The sequence below is a fragment of the Adiantum capillus-veneris genome, chromosome 10 (assembly GCF_014529385.1).
Source record: "Adiantum capillus-veneris isolate H3 chromosome 10, ASM1452938v2, whole genome shotgun sequence".
In the NCBI taxonomy this organism is placed as follows: Eukaryota; Viridiplantae; Streptophyta; class Polypodiopsida; order Polypodiales; family Pteridaceae; genus Adiantum; species Adiantum capillus-veneris.
Window position 1 is genome coordinate 157,599,029 of NC_140940.1, and position 12,926 is coordinate 157,611,954.

A 12,926-nucleotide genomic window follows, 5' to 3' on the forward strand; every position below is an offset into this window, starting at 1 on the left:
GAGCGCACCAACATCTTCCATTGTGCCTCTAGAAACCCAACCTACTGAGTAATCAGTGCCAATAGATAAAACTGACAAAGGAAAGGATCAAGTCAGCAAAGCAGTGAGTCGGCTTTACCAGTAGTAAAGAGTGACCGGCTCCAACGTTTGAGGAACAGCTTGAACAAGAGGTCATTTACAGACTCATCCAGAAGGAAAATGCTGGTACTAGTCCTTTTGAGGCACCAAAGAGGAAAGGCAAGAGAAAGCACGTTCAGTGGAGGGATAATGGGTAGTCCACTTTCTGATATCAAAATCCGGAGGTGGATTTTCCAGATACATAGATCAAGAATGACCCTATACTTTTGAAGGCAGAAGATTCATTTCGACGGCGTTGATGAAAAATTTTAGTTCATACAAAAATTCAAGTGAGAAGGGAAGGATGTAGATGTATCAGGCGCGAGCATTTCCTTAGGAATTACCAGCGGCAATTTCCAAAAGTATCCGATAGGCAATAACTATAGTAGTTACCGTGGTAACTCTACAAAATCCTATAAATAAGGCCCATTACAAATTTTACGGGGTTGGTTGGTTGCGGGTTGGTTGTCATGTACTCTTGTTAGCCTTTGTACTTATCTCTAAATTCCTTGTATTAATCCTGGGAACCTTTTGGGCTTGGAGCCATTTGTACTTTAATGCTTAGCTTGTACTCTTTCTATATTATGCATACTAATATGAATATACATTATCAGTTCTAGTGTTTCAATCTATAGTCTTTCCAATTCATTACTCTTTCCAGTTTAGTACTCTATCTTAGTTCAATTCTCTATTCCAGTTCAGTACTTTGATTGCAGTTACCTGATTTGATACCCACCATCTGAATTCTCTGAACTCACAACTAGCTCTGAACTCCAACACTAAAACAGCTACGTAAAGAGACCAGCTCATTCCATAGCTCCTCCTATCTCAGAGAGGAGATCCTACAAAGTTGCAACATTAAGCTATGATTGATACAAATGGTTCTTACACTCCGTGTTTCAACTTCATGCATGTGATCTCAAACTACATAGATTAATTTTCACATTTGTTATTAAAGCAATCAATTCACAATGTTTGTGTCCAAAAGGTTGTAAATGGAGATGAAAAAGATTTTCCAAGGAGCATCCGCACTATCCAATGAGTGGACATAAGAAGAGTAAGCCAGAGCTTGTCATCCACATCATCAAGAAATTTGCACGTCTACATGAATTAAAGATAATGAATTCTTCTTTGTGCAATTGAATTATTTTCGGGGCAAGCAGACGCTCCCCTCCAACACTCGGGGATAAACGCATTGGGGAAAGGGCACATTTTTTATGATATTATTGACAATGCGGAGGACGGTGCCAACTCCACACTATACGATGTTTGGTTTTTCCTTTTTTTTTTAAGACACAAGCATTCCTGCACACAAATTCATCTCTCTGCATTTCCACATATTATCATTGCTAATTCTTCGCCTTTACACATCATCTAAATCCAAATTCTAATTGTGTGGCGAGACTCTAGAACTTTGACGAGAGATGCTACAAATCCTTGCGAATAAGCTATGATGTCAAGTGAAAGGTACAACACAGCTCCACTTTTTTAATTCACACCATTTTCATGGCGAAGCAATCAAGGCAAACTAGTTTTTATATCACTGCCTAACTAAATCGTGGACATTTCCTAGAGAGCTTGCTATTTAATCCACAAGCTAAATACAAGAAGGTGGTACAAATGATTGTTTTGGGTCTCATTAAGTAGAATCTGGTGTTATTCCATCTCAGTTTGCATTTGCAAGTTTTATCATATGCCAACATATTGTATGAGATTTAGGTTAGAATTGACACTTTAGAAAGTAAGGCACTAAAAAAATATAAAACATCCAATTTTATTTTTTCTTTATTATTGATTATGCCCAAAAATGATTTATTGTGCAAAATGAACATAGGAATCATGGGGGTTGGAGAAAAATGAACATATGCTTACTTATCAGGGTTTCCTTGGTTTTGCATGCCTATCACATCTCCAATTTATGTTTGCTACCTTGTGCTCACTCCATATACACTTCGCATGGTAAGCATTAGACAAGACCCTTTGGAGCCACAATCAAGCAAAGGAAATTTATCTTGAAATGGAACTACAAAAACTCACAACGTACCAAGATGAAGGCATCTAGCCTAGTAGTAGGCTCAAAATTGTGTTGTGAATCAACTCATATACACAAACTTAAGGTCACAAATGAGGACAAGGTAGTTGTGTTTTTGAGTGCTCTTCCATCTTCATTTGATTATCTACCTACCATATTACAAGAGAAAACACCTACACTAGGTCTACAAGGTGTAAAAAATTATCTACAAGCTAAAGAAAAAAGGCACAAAAGGGAAGAACCCTCAACTTCTAGAGAGTGCTCTCATAACATCATCATCATCATCATCTCATACATCTTCGGTCAATAGAAATGTTAAGAAGTGTAGCCAATGTGAGAGATCATGGCCTATTGCAAAAGATTCTATATCATCGAGCATTGCATCTATTCCTATTTCCAAAGGCTATTCAAAGGGTAAGGGCAGTAGCAGAAACAACACAATAAATATTTCAAGGCAATAGCAAATGTATCGCCAGCAACACAAGAAGAAGATGATGATGAAGAAAAGGGAATAACCATGTATATTATGTGGCTAGTAAAGTTTTATTAAGACAACTTATCTTGTACTTTCTCTCTCCTTTATGGGATTCATTTTTGGGATAGCCTGGGTGAGCTTGGTCCTATCATGCCTGCAGTGTTTGAGGGGAGGATTTTCTTCTTCTAGCTGTATTCTCTTGAGTCATTGTGCAACTTTTTCTCTTGAGTGGATCCATTTTTCTCCCAAGTGGTGGTCATCTTTAATGGATATGTAGATTTTCTTATATCCATTTCTCATGGTCCACAACCCAAAGTATGCTCTAACCTAGCATCTATGTGAATCCTTTCTTGGAGATCTCTTCTATATCTTGGTATGTACACCCTTTTATTGAGGCACTCAATTAAGTGGTGAGCATACGGAGCCATGTGTGGCCTATGTGTCCTTCTAGCTGAACCAAAACTTTGATTATGAGAGGGTTGATTATAATTTTCCCCTTAACTTTAATTTTATAATTTGCCACTTAACTCTAGTTTTCTTTCATCATTATATATGTATTATGAAAGGGTTGATTATAATTTTCCCCTTAACTCTAATTTTATCTTACTTTAACAAAGAGAACCGTAGGTCAATTTTCGAGAACAAGACATGGTCAATCTTACCACCACGCCCTATTGGAACGATTGTTGTTCTCAATGAGATTCCATACGTGAGTTGATATGTTATAGAGTACATGCAAAACATAAGGTTATCTCAAGCGAAGAAATAAGAGAAGAATCCATTCAATGCTAAATTGGAGCCATATGAGCATATGGCAACATTCAAGGGCCTGGATTGTGCATTTGAAAATGGTTCCACCCACCAAATGTTAGATAATTTAAAGATGTCAATATTGTGTGAATACTCTCTTAAACAAATTTATATGTAAAATCCCTTAAAGAGACATTAGTTACAAAACAGTCTCTATATCCACAACATCAAGCGGAAGCAACATGATCTATACAAGATGTAACCAATAGCACGAAGTTGTACATGGATTGTTGTTCAAAGAATCAACTACTTATACTTTCTCAGTTTCTTTATTTCTCAATAAGCACCTCAAAAGCGACAAATATCTCAAGAGATTAACTATTGGAACCCATAAATTTGGATGACAATGTGAGAATACACGCATTGAGAAAGCAAAAATTTCCAATGAATCTACAAAAAGAAACACGTCTTATTAAAAATGATTAGCCGATGGATGCCAAGGATAAAGATAATGAGCTTATGAAGAAAAAAACCAAATTTTCCAGCTACCACTTGCTTTTAAACCCCAAAAAAAATGCAAACATTGTGGAGGAGATCAGCCTTATAAGAAATTTGCAATGAGGGACAATGTAGACTTTGCCCAACATAATGTCAATGGATGTGATAAACTCAACCAGGACATGGGAGGCTCAAAGCACTTTGCAAGAATGCTATCAAAAGACCAAAGGGAACTACAAAGCATTGAGCTCAAAATTACAATGGAAACCAAAGAATCTAAAAAACTTATCCGCTTACTTTAATCTAAAAATCGTGTGCTGATGGACTCCAAGAACAATCAAAACATGGTGACAAATAGTGCATACCTTAAGGAACACAATGAGCTATAAATCTCTCAAAACAAAATGTGATCATGTAGAGTTTCTTAGTAGAATACTCTATGTGAACCCAAATTTAGAATTAATACATAGGCTCCCACAAGGATGACTATGTTATTGAAACATATTAATACCCCACTACAACCCACCTTACAATCTCTCAAAATAGAAGGTGGTCACAAAGAGCTTTTGAGCAGACTACACATAATTGACCCAAATTTACAAATAACAAAGGGTACCTTCTGTATGACGATTATGTTTCTGAAATGCATTGATGTCCACTCCATCTCACCATACAAGCTCAAGAAGCAAGTAGAAATAGGGAAAACATGAGAGATCCTTTGCACAATGACACAATAATGATATGAATGACCCAAAAATGGAGAAAATAGACCTCAAAATGAGACAAAAAAAAGGATCACAAAAATGGCACTTGGTTATATATCATAAATGGCTCTTTTAAAAGAACCATGAGTGTATAGATGACAGCCTAAAGTGCCAATTCTTCTGCAAGAATGGCACTTTTTCCCACCACTTCGACTATTTTTTCTTGTAGTGAATTTCTTTATTGACTAAAAATGGGGCAAGCTTGTATAAGCTTTACATTTGTTATTGTCAAAGCACCTAATGACACATCTATATGGGGACACACTGATTCCAAAGAGAAAAAACAATTGAAGATACATTTATGAGCACTTTTTGTGCTAACATCAAGTGCAAGGTTATCATTACACAAGAAACCTTTCTAGATAGCTACCCAAGTTGTTTTGCTTTCTTTACTTAGCTAATCGCAAGTATGTTCAAAATGTTCGAATTTTTTTTTATAGTGAGATTTCGAAATGACACGTCCTTAGTCTTTGCTATGAATAATGTTTCAAACAGACTATGTAGAGTAAGGAAACCAAGTGGACCAAAAAGCTATTAGGAAATGAGACTCTGTTTCTATAATAGACCACCTCCTCTTCACAAGCATTCAATACTAGCTTTTATCCTGCAAATAGCAAGCTTGTTTCTTACTCTTTTTATCAATATTAGGTTTAACAGTGCAAATAATAAGCTTCAAATTGTAGATACTTGGTGTTCTCACTCTTTCCATCAATCCTCTTATATATCCACCACAGTATTGGCTTTGATGGTCATTGCCTAAATGTTCTTGTATCTAGTTGCAAGAACCGGTGATCAAGAGGGCCAAGTTATTAGAGATGGAAATAATATTTCACGATATATTACCACCTTCTCTTCATAATCCAACAATGCTAGGTTGATTTTTCTACTTTGTCCATCAATCTACTATTTGACCTTAGTTTAAGGAATACAAAACGCAAGCTAAAGAGTGAGGATGGTGCAAGAAGAGTGAATATTTTCCTCATGGAGGCAAACACACTCTCTCACTAGCTCAAGATGTGCTCCTTGTAGCTCCCTACCCCACAAATTCCCACACTTTCCCTGTTCAAGAAAGAGTTGAACACGCTTTTGTACGAGGATTTCTTGTGTTATTATTAAACCGGCAGTTATTGTTACCAAAGAGACCCTTTTTAGAAATGCACCCAAAGTTTGATTTGGAATTGTGTAAATGTGCTTATACCCAAGGTCAAAAGAAAGGCTAACAAGATCATGATGGTGCACAAATGCATTTCTTACTCTCTTGGCGGCATTGCACTTTCTTATAGCTTTCAAGCACACAAGCTCCCACACTTTCCTTCATTTGCAAACAATTGATTAGACTTCTTGTATGTGCACATAAAATATTCAATCATGAAATGTCTAACTAATAAGATTATCAATAAATGTAAGACTGAAAGCATTCAGTACCACAACATTGCAGCATGCTCACAACATACTCAAGAGAAGTAAGAAATAGAGGCAATAGTATTATGACAAAGGACAACTCAATATTTCTTGCTCTTGCTCGATCTTCTGCGACACTTCTTGAATGAAAAACAACTGAGCATAACTCCTCAAATAGCCAAGATCCATAAGGTATTCCAAAAATTTTGTACTGCAGTGGACTCGCATGTACGAAAGTTCCCTCTATCCTTTAACAGGGAGAGATTGAAAGTGGTACACTGACCAATGTGACCACTTATGCAAAAAAAATCTCACAGAACAGTCATGAATTCTATCAGACCAAAATATCACTAACTTTATAATCTTACAAGAAAAGGTAACCTGCAAAGGACATGTGATGTTTCAAGGTAATCATGTCTGCTGTACACTCATGTCCCCCATTTGCTGGGCATCAATTGTGTAAAAAATCCATTGATTCCAAATTGGTGCGGCTGTCCATTTCAGACAAAAGCATTCAACCCCCAAGAAGCCTTTTCTCAAAAATGGATTGTGTGCATGACAACTTTAAAAAAATGTGTATTGTGACACTTGAGAAAGTGACGCCCTCGACAGATAACATTAACACGCAACATTCCTTACTTTCTGTCGCGGATTCACTGTTGACAGCAGTCATGGAGCTGCAGACTGAACTACTTGCTTAGCTTGTTTCTTTTTCTTCTGTGCCGGACTTGATTTTGACGAATCTACACTATTTTGCACTTCAATTTTCTTGAAGACAGGCTGAGCTTCAGGCATCACCCGCCCTTCTTTTAGGGCCCCCCAATTGGTATCTTCCTGTTTCGATATACAAAAGCAAGCACATGTGAACAAGCTCAATGTGTCAATTGAATCACGGCATAAACAGTACAAGTTACAACACAGTTACTAACCCATGATAAGGATAGGTAGTCCTCTACAGAATATCCCAGCTGCAAGTAGATTCTAAGGCTCAACTGCGGTGTCACTGGTGACAAGGCGACAGCTACTATTCGCACTGCCTCCAGCACAGTAACAAGGTCCTTTTTATTCACAAAAGGAAATTGGATTACCAAAGAGGAACTGATTGATAAATGACCTGAAGAGAGAGAGAGAGAGAGAGAGAGAGAGAGAGAGAGAGAGAGAGAGAGAGAGAGAGAGAAATGAAATGAAATGTTATATTAACGTCTTCAAAAGGCCAAAGTGACCTATGAGACCAGGAAGTTACAATGCGGTGTATCTGATATCAAGTCAGATTAACAAAATAAATTAAACTAGGGATAACAAGATATAAACACTGCGGAATCCTAAACTAAGCGGATAGGTGTGAAAGGCAAAAGGTGTGAATCGTGTGAACTGAGCTATACAATGTGTAGACAATTTGGGAGGGAAGTAGAAATCTATCTGCATAGAGATCCATCTTCATCTGCACTCTGGACGACGAAAAAGTATGGCTCGAATCCTTTGTTGTAGCCTCCTTCGAAACTGTGTAGCTCCTCTTCTCCATCGGGGTCGTCTAGATCTCCCTAGCTCCAATGCACGGTCTATTAGAATGCCCGTAGTGCGGGTAGACCTCTCCACTGTTGGTTGCTCCTCTGTATGTTCTTCTGGGTGTACAGTATCTAGTGTAAAGAAATCTGTGATCTGTCTCTGGGGTTGTCTCTCTTCAGCTCTCCTCAGTAAAGTTTCTCTATGCCTGTGTAGCTCAAGTAGATATAGCCCAAGACATCTCTGATCCTCATAACTCATGACCCTAGATAGTGGCCCGAAACCTTCTCTGAATAGACAATGAAAACGGCCTCGTATCTCATAGTACACTGTGCAATGACATATGTAGTGTACCTCTGTCTCTGGCTCTAGATGGCATAAGCGGCATATCCTGCTATCTGCTGGTGCCCCTTTGAATCTGCCAGTCTCAATCTCGAGCTGATGTGAGGACGTGCGTATCTGGCCAATGGCACATCGGATACCATGAGAAAGATGCCTATCCATATAGCTAGGTCGAATCACAAACCCATCCTCCGTGAGGTGGAGAAAATGCTCTCTATAGAAATCCGTCTTTGTGCCCAACTCCTGTATCGGCTCTATCCATGTCCTCCTCGTGTCCAGCTGAATCAGATCCTGACGAATGAGTCTATTAATCTCTACCCGCGTCAAAGACCTCAAGGGTGCCTGTAGAGAGTATTGAAAAGGAGGCAACTTGTCCATGGTGAAACCATGTGTCTAAAACCATGATGCCATCTGTGCATACCAGCATGATGTATCCCCATTAAGAGCTAATTGTCTAGAGGACTCTAGAGCCACCCTGGCATATCTGTCTCTGGTAGTATCCCACAGACTGTGAACAAAGGAGACTGATCTAGTAAGTGCCTCAATCACCATAGGGGGAGCAGCTAATTCCGCTCGAATGATATCATGCGGTACGGAAGCCTTGGCTCTAATCAGCCGAGAGATCATAGATACCAGGGGCTTCTCCATACGCCTCCAACCCTCCTGGCCTACAGAAGGTCCCCAAACCTGCACCCCATATAACATAGTAGAGGCAACCATAGTATCAAAGAGCCATAACTTTGTCCTGGGTTCCTGGAACTGAACTTGCGAACACATCCTCTCCATTCCTCCCAGAGTTGCACCAGCTCTGGTTAGTCTAGTCTCTGCCGCTCTTTTCAAGGAAAATCTCAGCCCAGTAAAGACTACCCCCAGGTAAGTGTATGCATCTGTATACTCCACAGTCTCTTGACCATACTTGAAAGTAGGTACTGATCTCCTGACCCATTGCGGTGTGGTGTTAAACACCATAACCTTGGTTTTACCTAGGTTTACACACAATCCACTATCCTATGCAAAACTGCGTAGTGCATCCAACTGTCGTTGCATACCTTCTGGTGAATCAGATATCAGCACAATATCATCAGCATAAAGCAACAATGGGATCCACGTCCCTGCCAGCTGTGCACCTTTGTCACCCTCTCTGTCGATGTAATCAGACACCTCATCAACATACATACCAAATAGCGTAGGAGACAATGGGCAGCCCTGTTTCACTCCAATAGTAGAGTGAATTAAATCAGATACCCCTTCCGGAGTGCGTACATGCCCCATCACTGATATGTACAAAGCCATAATTCCCCAAATCACCTCTATGGGCACCCCCATCTCCTGTAATCTGTGCATCAATCGAGCTCTTGGTACCATGTCAAATGCTTTACGAAAATCCACAAAGCTACAATAGATCCGTCTCCCATGTGCTCTGCCCTCCTCAATGATGGCCCTGAGTGTCAGAATATGATCAAGAGTGGAGAAACCCCTCCTGAAGCCAGCTTGACCCTTCGCTCGTACACCCTCGCCCTCTGCCCAATTACTCAAGTGTTGCTCCAGGATAGATGCATACAACCGTGCCAATGTGTGTCCAACCATAATAGTGCGGTAGTTCCCAGGCTCTGTAGGGTCACCAGCCTTGAAGATAGGCACAATATTAGACAGCCGCCAAGTCTCAGGTAATCCCTCACACATGGCACGATTGAACAACACTGCGAGAACCTCCATCAGCATATCCCTGGCATGTATAAAGTGCTCCGCTACTAGACCGTCATGATCATATGCCTTCCCGGTCTTCATCCTGTCGATGGCCCTTTGTACCATCTCAGGTGTAAAGAAAGTGCTTGTAGCTGGGCAAGGCTTGGTAGGGTCTGGAAGGGGTTCCTGTCCAGGAACCGTATATAATGATGTCGCATATTGGCCCCACACCTCAGGTGAAGTAATCACTGGGGGAGGGGAGTGTTCATGGAAGAGTCGCCATGCCTCTCCTGAGTCCCTACTCAAGAACATCTGATACAAGTCTCGCTCCATCTGAGCTAGGTAAGCTCGCTTCTTCCGTCGCATAAGGCGTCGGAAAGCAATCCGAGACTATCTGTAAGTGATGACTCCTAAAAGAAGATCCTTCTGAAGCTAGGCTCTCATCTCTCTGCACTCCTCATCATACCAACTATTATGGGGCATGCTCCCAGAATGTCGTCTCTTGCCCGGCTGAGTGTGTGGGTAAGCCACTGATGCAGCCCCATGCAATGTCTCAGTCAATAGAGTGGTGCACTCCTCCACTGAGAGGCATGTACCATTTGTGCCAGTTGTGCCTTCCAATAGACGGTCCCAGATCTCCTCTGAATAAACGAAATCAGTCTCTGGTGTGAATGTATAGCGGGTGTGTGACCTGCCTCTTGATGTCTGGGTTGTACTATACTGAAATTTAATGGATAGTGTCAAGAGAGCATGATCTACTGCTATGCCCATTGGCCTGGCTCCCACTGCGAAATCCTGAATGCAGGGGACAAAGCTCGGTTGTGTCATAACATAATCCACTGTACTGGCCCCATGTCTATGTGGAAAGCATGTGAAACCAGCTGCTCCAAGAAATCGTTGTAAGCCATTAAGTATGGCTAATCCATGTGTAGTCGTCATTTCCATGAGGTATCTCCCATACTCCGTTTGCTCTCTGTCATCTGAGCATCTGTCAAGTCCCAACTCACCCACATCCAGCAGAGAGAGAAAGAGAGAGAGAGAGAGAGAGAGAGAGAGAGAGAGCCAAGTCATTCCCGGGTGTTACGTCAACATAAAGATGATCTTCTGTTCAAAGAGATTCCAAATCATTTCCTATTGTGCAAACAATAATTATCAAACATTAAGCCTTCATTTTTGCACCAGAAGCCTTTACATTGTTACAAAGCTTAACCCACGCTACTAGGGTAAGAAACCGGGATGTCAATGCATACACATTTTCTACTTGACGTTTTCAAATTTATTACTCATGAGCATGTAAGCACACAGGAAGAGTACAAAATATCATATCTAATGACAATGAACAATGTTAAGAGGCTGATATACCAACCTGAGCAGCCTCAGCTGCACTTGTTACACCCTTCTTGAAGAGAGACCAGGGAGCACGGTCATCAAGGTAGACATTTCCAGTTGTCGCAATTGAGAGTATTTTTTCACAAGCAGAAGAAAACTGGAGACGGGAGAAATCTTCCTTAAGTGTTCTCATCTGTTACCACAAAATAACTCTTAAGAAAGAGAATTTGAAAATCCAGATGTTAACGAAAGAATCATTCTTTTTATTTTACCAAGTTTGTACAAATAGAGCACATACCACTTCTGCTGCTGCAACCCTCACAGGATTCTCACTTGCAACTGCGAGAGAATCAATTCCGATGCGAGAATCACAATTTTTCTTAAGCAACCCGAGTGTTCTGTTGAGAAGGTTCCCTAAATCACCAAAAACGCAAGGATGATCTTATTGTTTTGATAAAAACTTAGCCATGTGGTGAGTTGTTTTCGGCCCTTCCAACATGGTTCGCTGTTTCAGGTCGTTTCAGAGTTCCGGAGGGGAAGGCCAGGAAATGGGGACCACTGACGGGGATGGGATTAAATCTGCCCTCCAGCTAGACATGGTAATCAGTCAAAGAGATCCAAACTCTTATGGGAAATACAAAATTCACAAACCACCCCAAATAATGCTAAAGAGGCTCGATTTGGCATCCAAATACCTATGTGAGAACTGACATGCCTCTAAAACCCTACCTCCTTCCCCATGGGCAAATTACCTCAGCCTTCAACTATCCAACACCCACTGTAAACACATTGTTCCTACTCCATGGATATTAAGTGTAACAATACAAATGGAGTGGCACTTTTGAAAATGTTGCACTTTCCAAAAATGTTATTGGCAAAAACATACTGTGCACTAGAGAACACTCTTACCAATTGTATTTGCTAGATTAGCATTAACAATATTTATAAAGCGTTCCTCTGAATAGTCTCCATCTCTTCCAAACTCAATTTCTTTAAGGAAGTAGTAACGGACAGCATCGGAACCAAATCTGCTCACAAGATCCCTCGGCTCAATAGTATTCCCCAAGGACTTTCCCATTTTCAATCCATCCTGAAAGTTGAAAATAATTAGACTAAATTCAGTACTCCAACAAAGATCCCTTTGTTTTAGTGATAAGAAAAGCATAGCCGACATTCTATTACTTAAATTACATTTCTCCTTTTTCATTAGCAAAAAGGGGAGGCATCACTAAGGCCTCAGCCCTTTGGGGCAGGCCAAACAGACAAAACTATGAGGAAGAAGAATATCAAAGAGAGAGAGAGAGAGAGAGAGAGAGAGAGAGAGAGAGAGAGAGAGAGAGAGAGAGAGAGAAGAAGAAGACTATTGACGTCCTCTGGAGGTCAAAGTTGACCCATGGGACAAATCGGATACATCCTTGGCTATTAATCCACTTCGGGTATAAGAAAAGAAAAAAGTGCGGGTGATTGTGCACCCTAACCTCAAAACTCTCATGATTCATGATAAATATTACAATGGTATAAATCACCATGTAAGGTGTTAAGATGGTACAAGTGTCAAGTCCTTTTCTTTGAGAAGGGTGATGGAATCTTGAAATCTCTGATGATAGATTTTTTTCCTCTTTTTTCCTTGCTTCCTTGCTTCTCTAACTTTGGCTCTATCCATTAGTTGCATGGGTCTCACCTCATTTCAAATCCACACTAATGGACTTTGTAATGACTTGGTCTGCTTCACTACCTTGACCTTGTCATCTACATCATAATAGCAAACTATGGGTTTAGGAATGAGAGTTAGGGTTTAGGAATTAGGGGTTGGGGTTTAGGATTTGGGCTTTGGTTTTGGGATTCAAGGTTTACAATTTAAGGGTTTCAGGGTTTAGGGTGTAGGGTATGAGTTGGGGTTTAAGGTTCAGGATTTAGGATTTAAGGTTGAAGGTTTTAGGGTTTAGGGTTTTGGCTTTGTTTATGGTTTAGATTTTTGGGTTTTAGGGCTTTAGGGGCTAGGGTTTTAGGGTTCATGATTTAGGGAGTT

General features: G+C 40.3%; 1 protein-coding gene across 2 annotated transcripts in view; it reads right to left on the reverse strand.

Annotated features, from left to right (window-relative positions):
• Positions 1 to 6,348: 6,348 nt before the first annotated feature.
• Positions 6,349 to 12,926, reverse strand: part of OVA1 (methionyl-tRNA synthetase / methionine-tRNA ligase / MetRS (cpMetRS)) — a 79,887-nt gene continuing 73,309 nt past the window's right edge. Inside the window, exons 8-13 of one of the 2 annotated variants that reach the window (XM_086522280.1) lie at positions 11,807 to 11,987; positions 11,196 to 11,311; positions 10,935 to 11,090; positions 6,967 to 7,095; positions 6,677 to 6,871; positions 6,349 to 6,528 (exon numbers count right to left, since the gene is read on the reverse strand). In XM_086522280.1, the coding sequence (XP_086378406.1) occupies positions 6,707 to 6,871; positions 6,967 to 7,095; positions 10,935 to 11,090; positions 11,196 to 11,311; positions 11,807 to 11,987 (747 nt within the window). In that variant the 3' untranslated portion in view covers positions 6,349 to 6,528; positions 6,677 to 6,706. Of the gene's footprint in view, positions 6,872 to 6,966; positions 7,096 to 10,934; positions 11,091 to 11,195; positions 11,312 to 11,806; positions 11,988 to 12,926 lie in introns of both variants that reach the window. The other variant, XM_086522279.1, reaches the window with a different exon arrangement.